The sequence below is a fragment of the Asparagus officinalis genome, chromosome 8, assembly GCF_001876935.1.
Source record: "Asparagus officinalis chromosome 8, Aspof.V1, whole genome shotgun sequence".
In the NCBI taxonomy this organism is placed as follows: Eukaryota; Viridiplantae; Streptophyta; class Magnoliopsida; order Asparagales; family Asparagaceae; genus Asparagus; species Asparagus officinalis.
The window spans coordinates 13425957-13453210 of record NC_033801.1 but is presented as its reverse complement, the minus strand read 5'-3'; the positions used below and the strand labels follow the sequence as shown (position 1 = coordinate 13453210).

General features: G+C 37.6%; 1 protein-coding gene across 1 annotated transcript; it reads right to left on the bottom strand.

Moving 5' to 3' along the window:
• LOC109820882 (probable protein phosphatase 2C 57) lies at positions 11227-19396 on the bottom strand. The gene is made up of 4 exons (XM_020387078.1): positions 19304-19396; positions 15545-15751; positions 13775-13986; positions 11227-12094 (listed from the first exon to the last, which is right to left on the bottom strand). The coding sequence occupies exons 1-4, from the start codon at positions 19394-19396 to the stop codon at positions 11524-11526; spliced, it is 1083 nt and encodes a 360-aa protein (XP_020242667.1). The 3' UTR covers positions 11227-11523.

Here is a 27254-nt window from a genome sequence, read left to right as displayed (position 1 = left end):
TTATTTATGATGTTATGAACGAGACGTCGGCGAAGAAGATGTGGGAAACACTCAATGAGAAATACCTTACGAAGAGCATTGAGAATCGGCTTCACTTGAAGAAGAGATTTTACCAGTTCAAGATGAAGAGAGGGGTTTCCATCAGGGAGCATGTCAACAATTTCACTAAGCTACTTTCAGATATGGCCAATGTTGATATTATAGTTGAGGATGAAGACAAGGCGATGCTACTTCTGTGTTCGTTGCCCGAAGATGATTATGGTACGTTCGTTCTCACTATGATCAATGGAAGAACTACAGTTAGCTACAAGGAGGTGACCTCAGCTTTGGTGAACTATGAGTTGAGGAAGAGTGATGGTGAACCCTCCGAGAAGGCATCGGGAGATGCGTTAGCAGTTCGAGGCCGAGATCCAAACCGTCGTCAGTTCAACCGCTCAAAGTCAAAGAATAGGAGTGCCTATAAGAGTGTTGGTAGAAATCAATGTCGGTATTGTAAAGAAGAAGGACATTGGAAGATTGACTGCCCAAAGTGGAAAGAAAAAGCCGGAAAGAATAAGGGGAAAGCTGCACAAGCTTCAGAAGTGAATGTTGCAAAAGCTATTGGTGAGCATTCAGATTCAGATTCTTCAGGCTATTCATGCCCTGCTTTACCGTCGGTTTGCTATGCGGATTCCACGGAGTGGATGATGGATTCGGGAGCTACATATCACATCTGCCCTAAGAGGGAGTGGTTTTCTAGCTTTGAGGAGCTGGAAAGAGGGGATGTCGTGCTTATGGGTAATGATCACGTATGCCCTATTGGTGGTATTGGTTCAGTCCGGATCAGGATGCATGATGGTGTAGTGAGGGAATTGAAGGAAGTGAGGTTCGTGCCGCAGTTGACGAAGAACATCATTTCTCTTGGGACTTTGGAGGCAGCAGGATATCGAGTGATCTTAGAGGATGCTACAGTGAAGGTCACGAAGGGTTCTATGGTGGTGATGCGAGGTGTCAGGGAAAACTACCTATACTACTTGAAGGGCAAGACAGTTACAGGGGGTCTGGCAGCTTCTATCACTACAGAGGAGGACACTACCACCTTATGGCACATGAGACTTGGACACACAGGAGATAAGTCCCTACAGTCATTGGCTAAACAGGGGCTATTGAAAGGTGCTAAGACCTGCAAGATGGAATTGTGTGAGCATTGTGTACTTGGGAAGAAGACTAGAGTGAAGTTCGGCACCGCTGTTCATAACACCCAAGGTACATTGGATTATATTCACACGGACGTTTGGGGTCCTTCCAAGAACACATCTCTTGGTGGGGCCAACTATTTTGTCACTTTCATTGATGATTATTCCAGGAGGAATTGGGTATACCCGATGAAGCATAAACATCAGGTCCTGGATATTTTTGTGGAGTGGAAAAAGAAAGTGGAGCTGCAGACAGGTAGAAAGGTGAAGACTCTACGTTCAGATAACGGTGGAGAGTACAAGAGTGATCCGTTTCTGCAGTTTTGCCGGGATCACGGCATTAGAAGACACTTCACAGTTCGAGAGACACCGCAACAGAACGGGGTGGCTGAGAGATTGAACCGTACCTTGCTGGAGAAGGTGCGGTGTATGATGACGCAGAGTGGATTGCCTAGATCTTTTTGGGCCGAGGCGTTGGTTTATGCGAGCCATCTTGTGAACAGGTTGCCGTGCACTGCGATAGACGGGAAGACTCCTTTGGAGCGTTGGTTTGGTTCGGAGGCTAGTGACTATGAGTCGCTTCGGATATTCGGGTGTCCAGCTTATTATCATGTCAGTGATGGTAAATTAAATCCGAGAGCGAGGAAAGCAGTCTTTGTGGGATTTAGAGATGGAGTCAAAGGCTTCAAGTTATGGGATCCACAGGACAAGAAGATAGTTATTAGCAGAGATGTCACATTTGACGAGGCGTACATGATGAGGCCTCGAACCCCTCAGCAGGTGGAGGGAGACCAGACAGGAGAGATATCGCAGCAGGTGGAGGATGATGTGACTCCACCCACTCCAGAGAACACTGTATCCATTGAGGCTCCTACAGAGGTGACACTGGGAGGAGATGAGATGACAGATGGGCAGATACAGGATACAGTAGATCATGGGACTCAGGAACAGGGTCATGTTCAGAGGACCATTGCAGCAGATAGACCGAGGAGAGAGATTCGTCGGCCAGCTAGGTATAATGATGTCATGGTCGCATATGCATTATCAGTGGAGGTCGTTGATGATATGGTTCCAGCCACATTCAGGGAGGCAGAGTCTAGCCCCGATTCGATCAGGTGGAGGGAAGCTATGGAGGAGGAGATGCGGTCTCTTCAGAAGAACGACACTTGGACACTTGCACATCTACCTAAGGGTAAGAAAGCTATTGGTTGCAAGTGGGTATATGCGAAGAAGGAGGGATCTTCTATTGGGGACATTCGGTTCAAAGCCAGATTAGTTGCCAAGGGATATGCACAGCTTGAGGGCATTGATTACAACGAGGTATTTTCACCCGTTGTGAAGCATTCGTCGATTCGGATTTTATTGGCGTTGGTGGCACAGTTGGATTTGGATTTGGTCCAGATGGATGTGAAGACAGCCTTTCTACACGGTGATTTAGATGAGGAGATCTACATGACACAACCACAGGGTTTCAAAGCTGCAGGAAAGGAAAATTTGGTTTGTAAGCTGAAGAAGTCTCTTTATGGTTTGAAGCAGTCACCAAGACAGTGGTATAAGAGATTCGACGGCTTTATGATTGGCCGAGGGTACACAAGGAGCCCATATGACCCATGTGTTTATATGCACAAGCTACAGGATGGTGAGCTCATATATTTGCTTTTATATGTTGATGATATGCTTATTGCTTCCAGGAATTCTTCGGCTATTCGAAAGCTGAAAGAGGAGTTATCATCCGAGTTTGAGATGAAGGATCTTGGAGAGGCAAAGAAGATATTGGGTATGGAGATCGAGCGAGACAGGGTGAAGGGGAAATTGAAGCTTACACAGAAGAGCTACTTGCAGAAGATGTTGAAGAAATTCAGCTTTGATGGCAATGCAAAAGCAGTTAGCACACCATTGGCTCCCCACTTCAAGCTTTCAGCGTTGATGTCACCTGTTTCAGTTGAGGACAGAGATTATATGTCGAAGGTCCCATATGCTAGTGCAGTAGGTAGCTTGATGTATGCGATGGTGTGTACGAGGCCAGATTTGTCACAGGCCGTGAGCATGGTATCGAGATACATGCATGACCCCGGGAAGGGTCACTGGGAGGCCGTGAAGTGGATTCTACGGTATGTTCGAGGCACCGTGGATGTTGGTTTAGTGTTTCAGAAGGATGAGAAGGACGGGCAGGCTTGTATTGGTTATGTGGATTCAGATTATGCTGGAGATCTTGACAAACGCCGGTCTACGTCAGGTTATGCTTTTACATTGGCAGGTGCACCTGTATGTTGGCGTTGCACGCTTCAGTCCACAGTGGCTCTCTCTACTACAGAGGCAGAGTATATGGCAGTTACTGAAGCTATTAAGGAGGCTTTATGGTTGCGTGGATTATTGGAGGACTTGGGGATTGCACAGGAGACTATTCGGATATATTGTGATAGTATGTCGGCTATCTATTTGGCGAAGAACCAGGTTTATCATGCGCGCACGAAGCACATCGACGTCAGATTCCACTTTGTACGGGACGTCTTGGATGATGGAGATGTCATATTGGAGAAGGTCCACACAAATGACAACCCTGCAGATATGTTGACCAAAGTTGTTTCAGGAGTGAAATTTGGTCATTGTTTGAAGCTTTTGAACATCCTTCAGTGCTGAGGCCTTTGGAGGCCATTAATATGAACTACGTTCGGCTTGATTCCTTGGGCAAGAGGATACGTAGGCAGTCTTTAGATGCAGCCGGTTTGATCAGTTGATCAAGATGGGGGGAGATCGTGTTTCAGCTCGAGTATTGTTCCTGGACCTGTTGAGGAACTATTGGATGGTTTGGTGTCGGCTCAGTTTTGGTGGAAACATTCGCCGAGGTGGAGAATTGAAGGAATTTCAGCATCAGCAGCAGAATCAGGAAAAACAGGCGGCGGTCGACCGGTCCGGTCGACCGCATTCGTGTACAAGGCTTCCTGTGCGTCTGGAAGGAGATCGGTCGACCGGTGCGGTCGACCGACGGTTCTCTGGAGTTTGGGTTTTCTACTGAGAGCTGGTCGGTCGACCGGGCCGGTCGACCGGAATTGATCGCGGTCGACCGGTCCGGTCGACCGACGAAGCGGATATCAGTTTTTCAGGTTTTCGACCCGGTTCGTTTTGTAAGTTCTATATATACCTAAACCTGTTTGTTTAGGGTAGAGGTTGGACGAATTTGAGCAGCCAAAGAGAGAGAATCATTGCATCCAATTGGGAGAGAGCTTTGAGAGATTTAGAGTTTTGTTTTAGGGTTTGGTCTGAGAGATTTGTAACCCTATTTGTATTCTCTTGATTTCTAGTGGAAGAACTCCCCCCTCCTTGCCCCGTGGACGTAGGCAACTTGCCGAACCACGTAAATTGTGTGTTCTTGCTGTGATTGTGGTTTGCATATTGTTTGTGGTTTAGTTCTAGTTATTGTTCGTGTTGCCCTAGAAAGCTTCCGCCGCGCACAACATGATCTTATAATCTCTACTTTGTACTCTCTTTCTCTATAGTGGAAACTCATCCCTTCTTGTCCCGTGGACGTAGGCAATTTTCCGAACCACGTTAAACTTTTGTGTTTGAGTTTGTGCCATTATTGTTTGATTTGAGTTGCCTTCTCTCTCGGCGTTTGTGTTTGTTCCGCCGCGCACAACACCAACAACTTTGGTACTTGATTAAAACTATCAAAATTTACATAATGATGATAAACTTCCCTGAGGAGCATGAGTTATTTATTTTCTGAAAATAAAAGTGCATATTAAACAATGTTTATCCACGGAGGGGAGTCTTCAGCCTGCAGTCAGTGGATTACTTTTCCCAAAAAACTTGAGGCCATACATACTTTATAAAAATTAAATTAATTTTTATATTAATTGGAGCTTTTCAAAATAAAGTTGCTTCGCTTTGCACTGCAACAATTAAGCTAATACCTACAATTATACTAAGTTTGATACGAGTGATTCACATTCTCTGCCGGCTTGGTCGTGGTCATGATAATTCTCCAAGTGGCAGCAATCATTAATATATAGTTGCTTACTTATAATAATAAGAGGAATACTTATCTTCGTGCGTGCGTGTGTGCGCGGGGGTGGAGATCTTAATAGCCAGGTTTGAATTATGAAATTATCTAGGCCCATATTCATTTGCAACCATAGAAGTTTCTTTTCAAAATGAAGACCTTATCCAAGAATAATACGTACATTGATGAGAAAAATGTAAGCAAAGAGTTACTTGTCTAGTTCTCTTTGGCTTGGAGTGACTTTATAGTGTGAAACAATTTTATTAATTCCCGCTTGTTTTGTGGAGGAAAAAAAGACAAAACTCAAGAAAAGATGTCAATATTCAATATTCACATCTATCAATTTCATGTAGGGTAAACGTCCAATGCCAATTCTCAACCTTTTTGAATTGAGGCAATGAGAGGTTTACCAATTTAATGTACTTAAAATCACTAGTTTTATTCGCGAGAAGAGTTCTGATGAGAAAATTTGGCCTTGTTCACCTTCATTCTAGAAGTGCAGCAGATGATCATTTTGTTTTTCTAAAGGGGAAATTGTGTCAATGCCCCAAAAGCAAAATCTTCATGTGCTGCAGCCCCTTTGACTTTCTCCCATGTGTTTTAGCTCTTAAATTGAAGATCTATGCTCTGTAGCCATCTTTTAGCAATTATTACCTGCCAGCTAAATATAGAGAGAGAATAAATGTGATTGTGGGGGCTAACACCCACGTGAAAGTCGGCTGCGTGAGAATTTGTTTTCATGAAAACGAATAACCAAGGCCCACCCGACTTCACTTATATAAATAACAACGAGATTTTTTCCCCCTAGGTTTTTGTGTGCAAAAGGGGGTTGCAGGCAGCGCGAGGAGATTTGGTTTCGGCGACCGGCTGTGTTCAAGTACGAAAGTGCAGAGGGTGCGTGTGCAGGGAGTTCTTTTGTGCGGCTGCAGAAAGAAAAAATGCGGTCCTTTTGTGCTTTTGTAGAGAGATATTGTGAGGGATTTGAGAGTTTGTTTGAGGGTTTAGATTGAGTGATTGTAAACCCTAGTTGTATTCTCTCCCTCTATTAGTAGATCTCCCCCCTCCTTACCCCGTGGACGTAGGCAATTTGCCGAACCACGTAAAAATTGGTTGTACTGCTTTTTGTGTGATTTGTAATAGCTTTTTAGGATCCCTCGACAGGTCAGTCCTAGAACTGATGAGAGGAAGAGCCGATATCTCACTTTGTTGAGATATTCGCTTCAGATTCTTGTTTTCTTGGTGAGACGGGAATTCTTATTGCGATCTGACTCTCTTGTTGTGCTGCCGAAGTGTTGCCGAAATTTCCGCTGCGCGCAACAAGTGGTATCAGAGCCCAGATTTCAGATCTAGGGTTTTTTGGAGTTTGGTGGAGGAAGATTCTTGTGTGAAGCTTGGTTCTTGGAGTTCTAGGCTTCGGTGGAGATAGCATTAGGAGTTACCGTTGGAGATTTCGCTTTCCTCGTGTGGATAGGAGATCTATTTAGAATCCGATCTATGGTTCAGTTGAGTGGTTCCTAATTTCTATCAAATTTGTTCTTTCTCTATAATTTGGAGTTAGTTCGCAATGGGAGAACAAGTTGAAAGCAGCAAATCGATGGCGAGTATAATACAAGTTGGTTTTCAGAACACTAAGATTAGTGTGGTGAAGTCCAATTTTACTTCATGTTAAGCGTAATTTGATTCATATTAAATCTAATTTAATTTTTTAAGTCTAATTTTAATCTAATTTAGTTCATATTAAGTCTAGTTTAGTTTATGTTAAGTCCAGTTTGGTTCATGTTAAGTCTAGTTTGATTCGTGTTAAATCCAGTTTGATTCGTGTTAAGTTCAGTTTAAATCATTTTAAGTCTAATTTAAATCTTGTTAAGTCTAATATAAATCATTTTAAGTCTAATTTAAATTAGACTTAACATGAAATTAGACGTAAAATAAAATGAAATAGACTTAACATGGATTATATGTTAATTCTAATTCGGTTCATGTTACGTCCAATTTAAATCATATTAAGTCCAATTCGGTTCATGTTAAGTCCAATTCGGTCCATATTAAGTCCAAGTTATATCATGTTAAGTCCAATTCGGTTCTGTTAAGTCCAATTCAGTTTATATTAAGTCCAAATTAAATCATGTTAAGTCTAATTCAACTTATTTTAAGCCTAATTTCATATTAAATCCAATTTAATTCATGTTAAGTCTAATTTAATTTCTTTTAAGTCTAATTTAAATCATGTTATGTCTAATTCAACTTGTTTTAAGTCTAAAAATAAGTTGAATTAGACTTAACATGAATCACTTTAAGTCTAATTCAACTTGTTTTAAATCTAATTTCATATTAAGTCCAATTTAATTCATGTAAAGTTCAATTTAGTTCATGTTAAGACTAATTCGGTTCATGTTATTCCTAATTTAATTCCCTTTTAAGTCTAATTTAATTTTTTTTTAAGTCTAATTTATATCATGTTATGTCTAATTCAACTTCTTTTAAGTCTAAAAACAAGTTGAATTAGACTTAACATGAATCATGTTAAGCCCATTTCAACTTATTTTAAGTCAAATTTGATTCATGTTAAGTCTAATTTGATTCATGTTGAGTCTAATTTCAATCATGTTAAATTCCTTTTAAGTCTAATTTAAATCATGTCAAGTCTAATTTAACTTTTTTAAGTCTTATTTTATGTTAAGTTCAATTAAATTAGACTTAAAATAAGTTGAATTAGACATAAGATGATTTAAAATAGACATGAAAGAATTAAATTAGACTTAATACGAATTAAATTGGACTTAACATGAAATTAGACTTAAAATAAATTGAATTAGACTTAACATGAATTAAATTAGACTTGAAACATGTTGAATTAGACATAAAATGATTTAAATTAGACCTAAAAGAATTAAATTAGACTTAACATGAATCAAATTGAACTTAATATGAAATTAGACTTTCATGTTAAGTCTAATTTAACTTGCTTTTAGACTTAACATGAAAGCTTTTAGACTTAACATGAAAGAATAGAGGAAATAAGAGCATTTTAAAATTTTTAATTTTTATTCTCTCTCTATACTTAGCTGGCAGGTAATCATTGCTAAAAGAGGGCTGTAGAGCATAGATCTTCAATTTAAGGGCTAAAATACATGGGAGAAAGTCAAAGGGGCTGCAGCACATAAAGATTTTGCTTTTGGGACATTGACACAATTTTCCCTTTTCTAAAATCAATATTTTGTTTTTCAAATTTATCTTCATTTTACAAGATATATTGAGGTCTGATGTTTCTTAATTTACAGTGTTTTTAATGATTGCTTCTTGATTAGGTTTGTTTCGTTTATTGACAAGTGCTAGCTGTTAGAAACTTTTTCATTGCTTTCCGCTTCCGGTTTATAATAGTGAGAGATCCTCCATTTTGACATCACTACCGGTGTTTCTAGTTATTATATTTTTCCCAATAACCACAATAAGCATAGATAATCACCGAATAATGATAATTTTTTTTGGCTAATTAAAAGTAAGTTTGCTATCAAGAGTGACAACAAAAAGCTAAGAGAGGATTTTTGACAATGACTGGTATCACCATCGCAGAAAAAAGACATGGTGGGTTCATTCATAATATAGAGAATAACGTATGCAGCTATGACTCACATGATTTTTTTTAGTTAGCATGTATATGTTTCTTAATTTTAATTTATTATTTATATCGAGTCACAGGGTTATTGTAAAAAGGCCACGTGTTATCATGATTTATTAGTTGAAACTTCTGTTAGCTTTATAACAATGAAGAACTGATTGAGATGGCTCCGGCTTCCAAAGTAGTTGATTGAAATGGGCAAGGCTAAAAGCTAAAGTATAAAGTGGCATGGCATGGGCAATGTGAATATCAGGTATGAAAATAGTTTCATGTTGAAAAAGTTAAGAAAGGATGATCAACTTAAACAAAAAACTTTGAATAATTTCAAATAATTTAACTTTTTTGGGTACTTTGGTTCATAACCTCTATTTAAGGTCCATTAGTTCCCGATTCAACCATATTTTCTCCCCAAAAATTAGTATATGAGTCTAGGCTATGCTCAATCCTAAATGTTGAAAAAGTAAAGTCTAATATGAAACCAAAACATATCACGAGAATGACCGAAATTAGATTACTTCACCAATCCTAAATGGTGAAAATTCCAACAACTGTTGGCATGAAATGTTGTAGCGCCGTGGTTGTTGGTTTAGACCAAGTCAGGTGAATTAAGGTCTAATTAGCCCACCTATATGGTGGAAGATCCTATAGATGTTGATATGTTGCATATACATGGTTATTGATAGTTCCGAAGTCAAGTTAATCCATAGATGACGATTAAAATTTCCCACAAGAGTGATAATGATCTGGTTAGCCCAAAAGCAGTTGAAGATCCCATAGGTGTCTTTAGCTAAGTTTCCCCTTCAAGAATGTTGCCGGTTAAGACCAAGTCAGTGGAGGGTTTATTGCTTCCACGGAGGATTGATCTACACTCACAAATGAAAAGAAGGATTTTAGAATTTCATGTTTGAGAATGGTCTCACATGGGTAGAGTAGAGAAAGAATCATCTACCCTCCTCCTATGTTATTTTTATTTTTCAGTTTTTATCAGCGTTGAAGACATAGCAGCACTCAATCCAGAACTTTTAATTGAAACAAAGACCCATGGGATGTAGACCTCAATCCTTAAACAATGTGATTAGCCCTATCCTAATACCTCCTTAAAATTTTTTTTTTTTTTTTATGCTTTTGTGAAGGAGAAAACAATTGCACTTCCATATCCATCAGTTGTCCTTACTAACCCTGCATATGTTTTTCCTTTTGTTCACACGCTTTCCTCGTGAGCTACCTTCTAAATTAAAAACAAAAGGGAGAGAATAAATGGGACCAGAGAGATTCTTCGTGGACAACGCAAAAGACTAGAGAAAGAAAAGGACTGCTAGCTCCGTATTTTAGTAACTGTTACTTTTCTGTAAAAAAAGAGAGAACAGATGTAAAGAGAGAGGATGAAATCATATGATATGAAATCATATGGTTGCATCTTCAATTGTGTATGAATTAATTACATACCCCAGGGCTGGTTCTCTGTCCCAACCCCTTATCTTCAAGTAATACAAATTCCAGGATTAAGACTGCACTTATCATTTATTATTTCAAAGAATGATAACAATAAATAAAAGTTTGGCAGCCTGGCCAATGAACATAACTTACACCATCACCTGCATCGAGATGTAAGTTAGATTTTGGTAGCTCTCAGAAAAGTTTAAAAGAGGGATAAAATTAAGAGACAGGAGCTTATACCAAACTTGACATTATTGAGGTTACAGCTGAGTTTGGCTGTTGCCAAACCTACCACCAAATATTTAAGAGACATGTACATAAATATAAGCAGGCTGTCGTCTGCCATGGTTCTTTTCTGCCAAGAGCCAAAAACAAAGTATTTGGAATATAAAGCTTTTGGGTCTCCTGTGGTCACAACAACGCTTACTTTGGGCTGTGCCCAGAGGTTGAGCGTTATATTATTATCTTAATATCCTGCTGTCATATATTGATGATATGATAACTTAATGAAGATTGCAACAAAGTTTCACAACGATATCTTCATGTTATAACGGCGTGAAACTAACAGTTTATTATTTTGCTATAATGTATATTTGACTAGTGTCCAATTCATTGTTTATTTGCTATCTTAAATATCTAGTTATTGATGCTTCAGTTAAGATTTCTCTCCTGACAAACGACGCATCAGGAAAGCTTCTCGAATTATCAGTTGGCATATGCTTAAAGCATGATCTCAATAAGTTTATGGTGTACACAACCGAAGTTACGTGAATCAATCACCGAAGCTCAACTGATCTAAATTTGAAGTATGTACCCCACACCCCCCTTAAAAAATAATTAGAAGAAGAAGAAGAGGGGTGTTGTGGGGGGTGGGGGTGTGGAGAGAGAGAAAGAGATGTGGAAGAAACAGAATGAACTAACATCTCATAATACCATCAATAGAGTAAGTAAGAAGTTAAAAAGCACAAAATGACGCAATATCTCAGCGTCGCTTCAGTTCAACTCCATCTCTGTAAAGTTTGGGTCCATCTAAACATCATTGGATCATTGTTTAACTTTGTCGACAAGAAATGAACAACATCTTTCATCAGACAGCAGCATCAGACACTCACGGGACATCGCTCTCAATGAATAGCAAGAAAATTTAAAAGGAATATAGAAATCTTTTGAGTGATAAAGAAGCTAGATTATGAAAAAGAACTGCTACCCTAGATGCCGCATATGTTACATCTCAACAAACTCTCTCAAATACCTAAGACATATAAAGTACAAGTACAACAGTTCTAAGTTCAGTTCCCCAAACTATCCAAAAAGCTCTGCAACTCTTTGAGCCCCTCCGCCGATATGCTCCTCTGAACCCTAGATCTTGGCATAGCAAGAGCAGGAGGCGGCTTTGAATCAAAACAAACCACGATAACTGACATATTATCGCTACTCTTCCTCTTCAATGCCTCATCAATCAGCTCCTTGCAGCAAATCACCGGATCATTGTGCTCTTGTAGCTTCCTTCTTGCAAAATCCACGGCGTTCTGGCTTCGAAAAACATCCCAAATTCCATCACAACCAATGATAAGGAACTCATCCTCCTCTGTTAGCCTAGTGATCATCACCTCAGGCTCGGCACTTAGAGGCCCCGCGCCATTGTGAGGGTCCTTTAACCCTTCCATATGCCAGTCTCCTAATGCACGGGCAACATTGAGCTGCCCATTGAGGTATCCATCTTCGACGTAGCCTCCAGAGGCTTCAATTCTCTTCCTCTCTCTAATACAGGCTGGCTTGTGGTCCCTGGACATCTCGATGGCTTTGCCTCGTCGACAAAGGACTGCCCTACAGTCTCCAGCATTTGCCACCACAAGTGACCTGTCCCAACAAACATCAGGAGGTGCAAAAGAGTATCAATTAAGAGCTCACCAACTAGCCCAACCAATTAAATTCTTTTGCCTAATGATAACCACACTAGCTCTTTAGGTAGACTTATCAATTGTCAACCACAACAACAACAACAACAACAACAACAACAAACAACAACAATAACAACAACAAACTTTTATCCCAGATTTATGGGGCTGGCTATTGAAAATCTTATTCTTCATTTAGTTCTGGTAAGGGTTGTCTGCTCCATTAAGATAATCACTTATCATATCCTTCTTAATCGCTTCTAACGGAGTTTTATTAGGTCTATCTGTAGTTCTCTAGCTCCATAATTTTGTAATCTTATCACTTCAATTTGGCAATGGTCATCCAAATAATTGCATCGTTCTGTTCAATGGAATCTATGATACGATTCATACGAACTTATACATGTTTCACCGTTTAAACTACTAAAAGTGGAAATGTTTCAGACAAGACGAGGCTCTCTTTTGAAGCAGATTGAGTGTGATTAAACATCAAATATGGGGTACAGTCACACTCAAACATCAAATATAGGGAACAGTCAGTTATATCACTGTTCTGTTCTTCGTGTGTGTGTGTGTGCACGCACGCGCGCATGTAGTGTGTGTGTGTGAATGGTGAGGACAACCTGATTAATCTGATTCATTTCAATGGGAACTGAAACAGTCTCAAGAATAAAGGCTGTGGCTCAAAGTGAGGGCAACAAACTCTCTTTCAGATGATAGTCTAAATATCGAAGATGCTGTACAGAGTAGGTTTTATAAGGAAAAGTTCTTTATAGATCCCTTAGCATGTTAGCGCCATAATGGCTTCAGGTAGCAGCCTCTACTGAGATAGAATATCATTATTGTAGAAATGAGGCATCCACGAAACAGGGACATTATAAGAAGAACAAAAGCTCTTTCATGAAGGAGCATGTTATTCAAGACTTGCACTCTTACACTCCAGATCCTAGAAATTCTCTACGCTAGATAGCTGCTATATGCTATTATTAAATAATGTTTCTTCACATAAAAGTTGAAAGATCTTCAGGAAACAAGACATATCTTATAAACTTACAACGACATTTATGCAAATATAATTCCCTAGTATCAAATTTCCCTAGAATATTACCATACCATGTTTCATATAATTTAGACATTCCCAATAAATTGTGTTCGATAAGTTAGGAAGATTCCTAGAACTGTGTTACTCCCTAAAATAATTCCAAAGTTGATGACTATGGTTATGAAGCAATGGCTATGGGCTATGGTTGCAGAGCAGTTGGCAACAGTTGTAACATCAGCTACTGAAGGAGAAGATGGGGTAAAGAAAAAAGATGGCTAAAACTAAATAATATTAAAGAGGAAGAGAGGCCTTTGCAAAAACAAGTTTCTTTTATTTGAAGTTTTTCACCCAGCATAAATGTAACTGGTAAACATATCACATAGACAGACACATTTCCACAAAATGCGGGCGGAATACAGTAATACCACATAAATCAAATATTCCTGTGAATGTTGAGTTGTACCTACACCAAAGTCAGGAATTTGCTAGGAATATAATACCACCAAACAGACTCTTGCGTACTAAACTACCAATACAACTTATATTTGATATAAAGAACATGCACATCTAAAATGAAACTTCGGTAAAAGGAAAACCCACCTTCCAACAACGAGTGCGGTCAATGCAGTTGTACCAGAAGCAAGGGCAGAATCCAACGAGCATACCTCTGAAAAAGCAGTGTCTGTCTGTAAGAATGCAGAGGCAACTACCTTCTCAATCTCCCTTGGAAAGTCATCATCCTCTACGATAAACCTCAGCAAATTGCTGCAAGCAAAATCAGCAGCATGCTTTCCCCCGTGCCCATCAAAAACCTACAGGTAACCATTTTATATAGTAAGTTATGGAATCAGTTGAGACTCACAAGACATGAGCTGAAAACTAGACAATCAAGTAGCAGTAATGACTATACACAAAACTCACAAGAAGCTTTACTGTCTAAAGTAAATAAAACTAAACAAAGGTATATAATTAGGAATGTATCAAGTATCCTTGGCTCCTAGCACAGTGCTACACTATTAAATGGCCTGAGATACTCTTCTGACTGAAAAATAAATACAGATGGGAATATAATTAGGAATGTATCAAGTATCAGAAACAAATATATTGAAGCTATCTGCATGGGCTAGTTTGGTATTGCTGGAGTTTATGGAAAGTTGTTCATGTAAGTACCTTATAAAAGCAACTTATATAAGTTACTGAAAATAGATGTTTGGATAACAGTGCTACACTATTAAATGGCCTGAGATACTCTTCTGACTGAAAAATAAATACAGATGGGAATATAATTAGGAATGTATCAAGTATCAGAAACAAATATATTGAAGCTATCTGCATGGGCTAGTTTGGTATTGCTGGAGTTTATGGAAAGTTGTTCATGTAAGTACCTTATAAAAGCAACTTATATAAGTTACTGAAAATAGATGTTTGGATAACAGTGCTACACTATTAAATGGCCTGAGATACTCTTCTGACTGAAAAATAAATACAGATGGGAATATAATTAGGAATGTATCAAGTATCAGAAACAAATATATTGAAGCTATCTGCATGGGCTAGTTTGGTATTGCTGGAGTTTATGGAAAGTTGTTCATGTAAGTACCTTATAAAAGCAACTTATATAAGTTACTGAAAATAGATGTTTGGATAACAGTGCTACACTATTAAATGGCCTGAGATACTCTTCTGACTGAAAAATAAATACAGATGGGAATATAATTAGGAATGTATCAAGTATCAGAAACAAATATATTGAAGCTATCTGCATGGGCTAGTTTGGTATTGCTGGAGTTTATGGAAAGTTGTTCATGTAAGTACCTTATAAAAGCAACTTATATAAGTTACTGAAAATAGATGTTTGGATAACAGTGCTACACTATTAAATGGCCTGAGATACTCTTCTGACTGAAAAATAAATACAGATGGGAATATAATTAGAAAAGCAATAAGGTAAAATTGTGTTTAAAGATCATTATAAGGGAAAAAGACAAAAATAGACATAATTTTAGTGATCAAAATAAACAAGATAACTTGTTGGCCTAGATAAGGTAATAATGCCAAAAGATAAAGTGTATATATGGCACTAAAACTATAAGCATCCCCAAGTTGCTTCTAAAAGCACCCTCTTAAAACACCAGGAGTTTAAATAAGCACATAAAATAAGTCTTACCAAACACCATTGTTCACCACTTCTTCAAAAAAATAAGCGGAAGCAGTCTAGAAAAAGCAATACCAAACTAGCCCATAGTAGGGTGGACAAAAAAACTTCTTTAAAATACATCCAAATGTTAAATCTAATTCCATGTCCTTAAAGAGCATGTGAAAGTTTGATGCATGACTAAAAAGAATATATGCATATTAAAGAGGAAATACCCCATAAAAGGCATTGGGTCCTTCTTCAAGCTTCTTTAGCCCAAACTCATGCATCAAGTTGTCATAGCAAACATACACATCTTCCATGCTTCGTCTAAATCCAATATCAGCCCAACCTCCAGAACGCACAATTGGGAGGAAGTCAGAATCACAGCTTTCTCTGCACGTTTCAGTCTCAATAGGTACATCCAGTGGCATAGTCTTCATCTGCAAAAGTTCGACTTAGTACATCAAAGTATAAAGGTTAAAATTAGAAAACATGAGTCTGATGCAATCATAAGACCATCTACAGACAAAGAAATTAGTGATAGAGGAAACAACTGCAGATTACTATAAAGCACTAAATTTGTCAACTTTAACAACCTGTACATGCAACTGCTGTCAGGTCTTTTGCTGATTATAAAACATATGAAGCACGGACACGGACACGGCGACACGTACACGACACGGACACGGCAAAACCCCAAAAAATAGGATACGGCGACACGGCTAGATTTTTTAATATTATTATTATATATAGATCAATATTGAATTAAATTCCTATTACATTTTCATATTTTTTGTTATGTAAAGTGGGGATTATAAATAAGAAACTAATGGAAAATGTGTCTGTGTGTGTTGCAGGTGTGAAGTAAGATGTTGGGATGACAATGATCTCTTGGAGAATTAAAGATAATAATGTTAAAGAAGATAAGAAAGAAAAGATGAACATATAGAAAAATAGATCAATTTTTATGTTGTATTATTATGTAATACTAGCTTGTGTAATCAATGACAAATATAACCCCCAACAGCAAAACAGTAAGCAGAAATCACTATACTAGCTAACCCCCAACAGTAAGACAGTAACCAGAAATCAGTATACCAGTTAACGTCGAACAGCAACACAGTAACCAAAGATCACTATACTAATTACCCCCCAACAGCAGAACAGTAACAAAAGAAAATAATTTTAAAACAGCAAATCAGCGTGGTGGGGGACAGCAGAACAGTAGCAAGAAAATAATAATTTTAAAGAGCAGCGTGGGCAGCGTCACTTTAAAATTAGCGTGGGGTTATGTGCGATATTTGAGAGAGAGAGGGAGAGAGAACAGGAGTTTGTCGGGTGAGTGGGAATTGAGTGGGGGTCTTTCTGGGGAACGGAAAGTTCACGGGGGCTCTTGTGTGGAGAGAGGGAGATAAAAGAGAGAGAAGGAGAGAGGGAGAGAAAGAGATAAGAGAGGGAAAGGGAGAATCGGAAAGAGAGAGATCGATCGTACTTGCGAGAGAGAGAGATCAACTGAGAGAGAGAGAGCACGACTGACCTTGGATGATCGACGACGACGACGACGAAGCTGACGGGGATGATCGACGACGACGAGGACGTGACTGAGAGCTGACGACGAGGACGAGACGAGGACAAGGACGTACTATTGATCGGGTAAGTTTTGATTTCTGACGAGTGACGGCTAGGGTTAGGGTTTTTGGTTTCTTTAACTTTGAAATTGGGTTTCGGGTTTGGGTTTCGGGTTTGGGTTTCAAATTCTGGTTTAGCCGTGTCGCCCTCAACTTCGCCGTGTCGCCCTCAACTTCGCCGTGTCGACTAGAGCTGACCGTGTTGACGCCGTTGACGCCGTGTCCGACGCGTGTCGAACACGTGTCGAACGCGCGTCCGTCCCCGACAAGCGTCGGACACGGGGACGGGGGGAGTTTTCACGAGTCGGTGCTTCTTAGTATAAAACTACAGTTAACAAAAAAGGGCAAAATACTTACAAAAGTTGATAAAAGTCAATGATCTAGGCCAATTTATGCTTGACTAAATTAGAGTAATATGTCCCTCATTGGTAAATGCTCAGGTGATTAGCGAAATAAAAAATCAAAAGTTGTGAATTTCTCTTTGATATAGAAGGCCACCACAGGGTTGCAAGAGTACACCAAACACAATTTACAAATATTAAGCCCTTTTCTGAGACTTGCTTGCAGAACCAAACACAATTTGACAATTTAAAAAAAAGAAGGAAGGTTGACATATGATGTATCTGTGTATATGATACTTCTCTGCTAAGGATGTTAGCTGAGACACCTTGACCAACTTCAACAAAATTGTGCTTAATCTTCCTATAATGTGAAAAAGTATGTTAGAAGTTATATTCTACAAAAACACTATCCCCAATCAATTATTACTTCACAGATAATCTACAGAAAAGAAAAAATCCACGCAAAAGGTTGCAGTTAGAATACTTTCTTCTCATCAAACTATCAGTTGTAGATAAATCATATCCAATATGCCAGCCATCTCACTTTGTGATCCTAGATTCTTCGTGTTTATGAAGAAATATATAATAACTTAGGAATCACATCTAAATTAATCATCTTAAGAGCCAGAACCTTTACATCTGTGGAGCTGATGTGCCACTTAACACATATCACTTAACCATGATGTAATAATATTTATAGATCCAGTTTTCCCATGGATGTATGCATCTTGCCAAACTGCACATACTAGCGCACCTTGAAATGATGAACATCCAAATGAAAAAAGACGTGAGACAACTCATCTCTTGCTTCTTATTTGGAAAAAAGCTCTTCGCTGCTTTGAATGTAGGTGGAAGCCTTGCACTGAACTATGGTCCTATGTTGAAATTTTCTGTCACTCACTTCTTAAATTGAAAATTCTAACTTCAAATATCCTAGAAAATATCATTATGCTTTCAGAACTTCAACTTCCGTCATGTTTGCTCGGCGTCTACACAACTTCAGACTTGTGATTCTCAAAGTCTGAAATTTCTCAGGGTTCTCAATCTAAGTTTTTTAACACAGCCATTAAGCAGCTCAATGTCCCCTTTAGCCATCAATCTTCATCCATGAGCATCTTCTCAAGAGATATCAAACTTCCACTGAGGAACCTTTTCCGTCATACATTATCTCCTTTGCCGATAGAGTGAACCCGCCATAACTTTCTTCAGATAGCTTCAAATATCCTCTCATGCAAAAATAACCTTCCTTTGTAAAGAAAGCTACCCACTATGCATTTCATGGTGCACTCATTTTCGGCGTCATTTACCGACAAGAGGTCAATGGCCGGTTTATGGGACACATCTCCATAGAATTGGGTAGGAGGCTTCGGCTGAAGGTTAGCATGGTGAATGAGAAGAGGAGCTATAAGTCCACTCGTGAGAGAAGAAAAGCTATGGACTATAAAATGAATGATTTAGTATCCTAACTTAATCCTCCCACCATGTCTTAACTCACAATCCTAACTTCTCATGTACCAAATTTTGAAGCAGCATCTCCTCCATCCCCATGCCTAACCACCCCCAAGAAACAAATGAATGAGTTCCATTATAACCAATATAAGAATGGTTTTTATCTAAATAACCCACGTTACAAAATTACAAATTACACAATTTATATTCCACAAAAGATATCATATTTGCCTCAATATAGATCGTTCGCATATTTTCAGCTACTCCAATCTTATGATTTTATTATCCATCCATCTATTAGTTACGCATATTAAGTTTCCAATTTTAACTACTATACAATTGAATGTAATTTCCTATAGAAAATCTACTCTGACTATTGATAGTCAATTGCAATATACTATCAGAAAGTGTATCCTATGATGATCATGGCGATGACCCCACATGTCGTTTTCTACTCAAGACCCATCAATTATCCAAATTATTAAACAAAATCTCAACTTTCTTCAAAAAGAAGGGGAGAGCGAGAGAGAGAGAGAGAGAGAGAGAGAGAGAGAGGACGAGAGAGAAGCCTCACAAGAGAAGCATGGCGAACGAGGGTAGGCCTACAATCACTGCTGCCCTCGCCGGAGGCACCGCTGGCTCCTCCTCCTCCTCTGAAACCCTCCATTACCCAAATCTCGAATGCAGGAATTCTTGAGGTCGCATCAGGGTTGGAATTAGGTTTCGGGTTTCAACGATTCCGCCTTTGTGAATCGATCACGGCTCCTCTCTGCAGCAAAATAACGCGTGCACGCTTTCTTTACCTTGTGCTAGGGTTAGGGTTTTTTTTGGGTTTCAGTTTTTTTATTTATTTTTTTGGTTGTAATAGTGAGCCAACGAACGAGGGGTAGAGGCAGGTGGAAGGGTGCGATGCGACAAATAGCGGACAGCGGGAGATATGAGGTGGTTTCTTTAATGAGGAGGAGGATGAGAGAGAAAAGTAGTTCTTTGTTGACAAGAGGTGAGAGACGTTGGACACGTGTCGTGAGAGTAGTGACTGCACTTGACACGTAGAGGATTATGAGTACAGGAAAAGATATGATCGGCGGACTTTTGATGGGCCTTCGTTCAACGCTTTGATGGGCCTCACACAGGTCTTTCAACATTGGGCTGAATTGAGGTCCAACAGAAAATAAGAACGGACTTTCGTTGGATGACAAGTGATGGCTTGAAATGGAGTCTCAGAATATCCTGCGTATGAACGGCGTGCATGAGCTACTGAGCTATCCATAGGGAAGAACGGGGTAATTTGAAGATTTTAACCGACTCTTTATGGATCAGAATATTACACTCGCATAAAAGGATAGTCTGAGAATAAAGATGTAGTCGGGATGAAAAATTTCGTAAGCCCAAAAGAGCATGTGAGCCTCGGCCTTTTTGACTTGCTTGTTTCGACTCGTAGACTTATGCTCAAGCTTTAGAGGTTCAGGTCCTTGATTGTTCAATTAAACAGTGAATATCGTGGACATATATTGTTACTAGTATGATAGTATGATTTGCACGTGGTAAATTTTTTAATTTAATATTTTATTATTGATTCATTTCATTAAGAATTATTTAATTTAAACCATGTATCAAACATATGGATAGAATTTAAAAATTCAAAAGGATTGAATAGTGAAATTGCATTTATGTATCAACTGAGTGATAATAAATTGTTTGCATCCTTAACAATAGAAAACAATGAATAATTTCATAAGAGAATTTTATTTGATATACATCATTGAGTTTCAATCAACAAATGCTACCTATATACAGATGACAATAGACGACATATTTAATCATAATCATCCAATATAAATGTTACTAAAATAGTAGCATCAAATTTTTTTCTTTAGTCTTACTTATTTCTATCTTCTTAAAATAATTAATAGTCATGCAACAAATAGTAGAGATACTATAAATATCTCTCTTTATCATTAGATATATTGAGCTTTAATGGTTCGATTTTGTTTCGAGCGGTAAGCTACTTATGCCTATTAGGAGCTTGAGATTTTCTGATTACATGTCTATGAAGTTCATCGAATCAATGTAAACCGCAAAATGCTAAATAACCGCGAAGATAGTATAGAGCAAGAAATTTTGAGAAGGCAAAGAGCCAAATAATCATACTCTTAAAACAACAGTTCTATCATTGAAGAATCATATTTGTCTTTACAGATATGGATCGACTTTAATTGATATTTCTCCTGTAGAGTTCGCTCTCAGATTGGGCTCCAATATGTTTCTTATTAGAATGAAATTCATTTGTCACATAAATCCACTGAAGCTAACTTATCACAGGCTAAAAACAATGACATATAGAACTATTGACTCACCAAATCTTCTTTTGAATCATTTGCTACCCGAGTTTTTTTAGTAAGCTTCATGCATTTACGGCTTGTCCCGATGAACGGCGACGAGAAGGCTCTGCTAAGCAACCACTTGTTCTCCCTTCTTTACCACCTAAATTAAAGTTTCAAGTACGAAATTTAGTAATTGCTAGTCTGGTAAAGGTATTTTTGGCAGTATTTAATAAAAAGTGTTGGCCTTCTTGTTTTGATGATGATTTACAAACAATTTACTACTAATGTTGTTTGTCTAGTGTTTGTGTATTCCTATGTATTGTAGACAAACAACGTTGTTGAAGGATGGATGGAATTGCGCTTCAACGATCATATCCAATGGAGGTTGGAGGAATTGTGGAGTGAAGCATCGTACAATTCAAGTTCAAGATCCAAGTTTAGCTTCATCCGCAACGTGTACCAAGTTGAACTCAATGAAGATCAAGATCAAGCTTGGGTAATTTAGTTTTAGGATTTATATTGTGTGTTTAATACATTAAGCTTAATATCTATACACACACATTTATTGGTTTCTTCATATATACATATAGTTATATATATATATACATAAGTTTTGGTTTCTATGCATATATATAGTTATATATATACATACATGTGTTTTGAGTTTTTATGATTATATATATGAAATTATATATTTCATATTTTCTATTGTGTTTTTGAAAACATTGCATAGAATATGCAATTTTGTGAAAATATTGTATGTTTAGTTTGTAGACTTCAATATCAGTTTATACATGTTTTACTAAGTCTATAAAAACATTTCACAAAGTTTCAAAAGTTGGTTTATGTCAAAACATCAAAATTCAAGTATCTCATATTTTCATGTTTTGGACTATTTTGTAAAATGATGATATTTTTCATTTGGGAAGTCCTTTTTGATAACCAATCATTGTAGCATGTTTATTATCATGTCTACAATCATTCCCCAAAGTTTTACATTTTTTGGAATTTATTTGATATTTTTAAACAGTGTTTTAAAATCAGATAAACAATTTTTCAGAACCTGTCATATCTGTTTTCGGTCGACCGCACCGGTCGACCGATCATTTGATCTTTCATCACTAGGCGACAGAGAGTCTGTCCGGTCGACCGAAAGCTCCATCGGTCGACCGCACCAGTCGACCGATGATGGTCCAGAACGTTTCTTCGTGTTTTGCTCTCCATCGGTCGACCGACAGAATAAGAGAATTGTTTAAATAAGTTTAAGGGTGTTTTGTGTTTGTTTAAAAGAGTGTTTAAGAGTTTTGTTTGTGAAGCAAATTTCACAAGAGCAAGTGGAGATCATCCTTTGGTGTTTGAGCATTCACTCTTCTCCTACTCTCTTGTCATCTTTAGAGAAGTGTTTCTAAACTCATCTAGCAATTTATTATTTTGATTATAATTTCCATAAGCTAGATTTATATTGAGTTTAGTTTAATCGTTTTATTGATACTCTTTGTTCACACACAACCTATTGAGCTTATTGTATTTACATTCATAGTATAATTTAGGGTTGTGGGTTTGTGACATTGAGAGTGAGCTTAATTGAGTTCTCATCTTGTTTAGAGAACAATCAATTGATTTATATTGTGCCTAATTATGAGGATTCATTTGTAATACACTTATACACCGAGAGAAGTGTGTGGTGAGAGACGAGGTCGAATCTAAGAGGAGTGGCGTTGGTTGACGTGCCTAGGGAGAGGTTGTAACCGAGCACTTGAGGAGGAGGACACGGGCTAGGACCAACACTTAGTGTGTGAAGTGTGATTGCATAGTGATTGTATTGTGAGGTGTAAACGTTGTTCGGGTGAACGTAGAAAACCCGGTTGAGATAGTGGAGATCTCCTCGAGGTGAGGAGCGGAGACGTAGGTCGTGGGGACCGAACTCCGTAATCATATTGTTTGTTTGTGATTGCATTGGCGCACTTACTTTTATGTTCATATCTTATATCGCCTTTGTATATTGCTTGTTGATTATATTGCCCACTATCTAGTTTAGATTGTTTACCCTTGAGTTTATATATCCTTGCTCATATACTTGTAATATCTCATTGATAGGATATATTCATTTGTTCATATTGCTTATCCTAGCTTACATATCTTGTTGTATTTCATACTTGCTAGGATAACTTATTAATTGATATTAAATTGGCATTTAATCGGATTAGATTAGCATAAGACCCTAATCATCCTCCCTCTAGGGTCTAACAAAAAGAAGATATTATAAACATATTTTATGTATATTAGGTCTATGAAAAAATGAACGTGTTAATGAAACACAATAAATGAGTGGCACAGAAGCACTTGGTATGAAAATAGATAAGACATGTATTAGAGCAAGCATGAAATATGAATTTTTTTTAACAAAAAAGAAAGTGAAACAGGATGTATTCTATGACATAAACAGATGTAACAAACTTAACAGAAGACTCCTAAAGGAACATCTAGCAAAATCAACTACCAGATTGCCTATTGATATTACCAAGAGCTGGTGCCAACCCAGAGAGAGGTCCTGTGACGCCCTAGGTTCACACAAGGCTGCAGTTCAAGGTGAAACCCAGATTATCAAACCTGCCAAGCACCAAACACTATGCTACGACATGTTTCACCATCACTATCACTATCTTTCTAGTGGAATCAACAATTAGGTGAAGGTACAAAACAGGCAAATAATAGAAGTAGTATAAAATCAAATATGCACAGAAGAAGTATATCAACAAATGAGTCCAATTGAAAAAAAGAATAAAAATATCTCTGAGTCTGAAATACATCTCAACACAATAAGTCAAATGAAATCTCACTAAGGCACTCAGCCTAAAAAAATGAATACAACTCTAAAGTCTGAACAATGAGCATAACTATATAGTGGAGCTTCAACTACTAAAATTATGCGACAGCGACTATGCTAAAACTCAGTCATCCTACGACTCTCCAAAACTCTGATTTGCCTGAAAGAGACAATTTAAATAAAAAGAACAACAACAAGAGCGTCAGAGCGCTACAGCAAGATCACCTCCATCTGCCCCCAGGGGAAGGGCTGCTAGATGAAGTGAATGCTCTATCTATTAAGCATAATCTACCTATATTATTTTTCCCGTATCTAATGGAGTTAATATTTAGATACCTACAAGACGAGACGTAGTACGTCGAGCAAAATAATCCAAACAAGGAAACCCTCATATATATACCATATGTCTCAAATTGTAAATCCCTAAATACCAATTCCAACTCTATGAATGAAAACAATACTCAAAAGAAATACTCCAAGTCTCAGCCATATAAAACCAATGTCACAATCTCGAACTACTTCTCAAGTAGTTGGTGCAATAATAAGAGAATATCATTCAACTCAAAAATCACCATAGGCCATATCATGTATGCCACAAATCAAGAATGTACCTTACTCATGGGTAATCTAACATGGGAGTAACTACAACTGATAATACATATATGTATGCATCTCCTTGTGCTATAGCAATACTCTTGTAATACTCTTACTCAATCGTTCTGCGACAATAGGTTTTGTCTCCCTATTCCGGATACATGAAATGACGATATTTTTGTAATACTCTTACTCAATCGTCCTGCGAAAATAGGTTTCCTCTTCCTATTCCAGATACATAGAATGACGATACTTTTGTAATACTTTTACTCAATCGTCCTACGAAAATAGGTTTTATCTCCCTATTCTGGATATATAAAATAACAATACTATTGTAATATTCTTACTCAATCGTTCTGTAGCAAATAAGTTTTATCTCCCTATTCCCGGATACATGAAATATCTATACTCTTCATATGTATTTATCGATTTAACTTACGACAAGAAGTATGTTCACACAACATAATCTAAGTGTACATACACATATCTCGGTGTGCTTGTCCATAACTGGTGTTCACCATCATCTCAGGTGTTAAACAACTCTTAAGCACATAATACATCAGTACAAGATCGAGAAACTCTCTCGAAAATCAAAACAATATCGAACAAAACATGCACAACCCATAAAGGGGTTGGCGGTCAACCGCAATTATACGACGGTCGACCGCGATAGGTTTTCAGGGTTGCCCAGGCTTCTGCCTGACACGCGGTCGACCGCCGGTTAGGCGCGGTTGATTATGGACGAATTTTCCAGATTGTGCAGGTTTTCTGCACCGTGTTGTGTTCATGTCGACTTTGTGATTCAATCATGTTTAAAACATACTAAAACATATATAAAACATATAACAATACTTAAACTTTGATAATCACTTACTAAAATTTATCTCGAACATAAATCAAGCTTTTGTGTAAATCTAATTAGGGTTTTTTTAACCTAATTAACCAAATTCTTCAATTTAAAGCATGAACTTTTAACATATTAAACATAAGCATGATTGTCAAACATTTTAGAAAAGATATACATTCATTAAATCATATTTTTAACACTTAGGTATTACAAACCTAGGGTTTTCTCATCTTTAATCCACATGTAAACTCAATTAAATATCAAATTAGGGTTTAAACATAATTAGAACATGATTAACAAGTTAAAAACGAAATTTTGAAGAACCCTAATGATCATGATCATGTTTTTATTATAAACAGTAAGAAAAACATGTAGATCTAACATTTGTTTCAGATCTAACAACAAAAACCTAATCTTTTTTTACATTAGATTAAGATCTAAACATGTAAACACAAATTAAACTTCTAAGCTAGTTATTTAACTATGGGAATGGGTTTGGATGCAAGTGATATTGCCTTTGCATGTGAACACGCCTCTGAAAAGAACAACAAAAGATCTATCGACGCCAAACATCACAATTCCTCGTCTTTCCTTCGACAAACACCCCGAGATCACTCTCAAAACTCGCAATTAGGGTTAGGATTTAAGGAGGAAGGTTGCTGGTGTTAATCTCACATGAAAGAGGGTTAAAAGATCTTTAAAACGAGTATATATATGTAGGGTACCAACTGGGTTCGGTATAAACAAAACCTAACCCGAAAAAAATCTGGCAGAAACAGATTCGCCCAGCGGTCGACTGTAGCGGTCGACTGCGCAAGTTTCTGGGCCGTGCTCAGACTAGGGTTTGGTATAATGGCTATAACTTTCTCATCCGACCTTAGAATAAGGTGATCTAAGATTTGTTGGAAAGCTGTTGAAGAGACCTACAACTTTGTTCTTTTACACTTTTCCAGATTCTAACCAAATCGGTATATAAAATACAGAAACTCATAACTGGTCATTATTTCCAGATTTTCACTCTTTTGGCCTTTGTGCATGTTTTGTGCATTTGCACTCATATTTTCACAAATATACATTGAATTAATCTCAAATTAATTCTTATCATACTCAAATATAAAAATATATTATTTTTTACCATATAATATATTTATCATTATTTATCATGAAATATTCAAATTTACGGGGTTTTACTGGTCCTACTCCAGAACCCTATATAGAAGACTAAAAATGAGCAAGGTGTTGCTATTAGAGAAAAAGAAACCAAAACAAACGAAAACCTATCTGCAAAAAATTAATGTTAGTTCTCATGTTTATGAGCCTATTATCTAGTCTAGTTTTGATGATTAACAAACAATTCCTAACATTATTTGTCTAGTATTTGTATTTGTTCGTTAGGTATTCTAGACAAGCACTGATGTCGGAGGTTGGATGAACTTGCGCCTTCATGATGATATCTAAAGGAGGTTGGTATTGGATTTAAATCTAATTAAATCTATTTGTGGGCACATATGATTAATCTGTGTGTATTGCTATCCTTCAGGATAACCCACTAAAGTGATCAATTAATTTGGGTTAATGAGTATTTAAATAAATCATAGGGTTATAATGTTGAACAACTCCCTGTTCCAGAAGAACAAACTCAACAACCTCAAGAACAAGTACCATTAGGGAGATCCACGAGAGAAAGGAGAAATACTATTTTGGATGATTATATTGTATTTCTCCAGGAACATGAGGAAAGTAATAGAATGTTGGAAGATGATCCAATCAACTTCCTTCAGGCTATGAAAAGTTCTAACTCTCAACAGTAGATTGATGCCATGAATGAAGAGTACAAGTCTATGCAAGACAATAAGGTTTGAGAACTTGTCCCATTGCCAGAAGGTGCAAAATCAATTGGTTGTAAATGGATTTTTAAAACCAAGCGGGATGA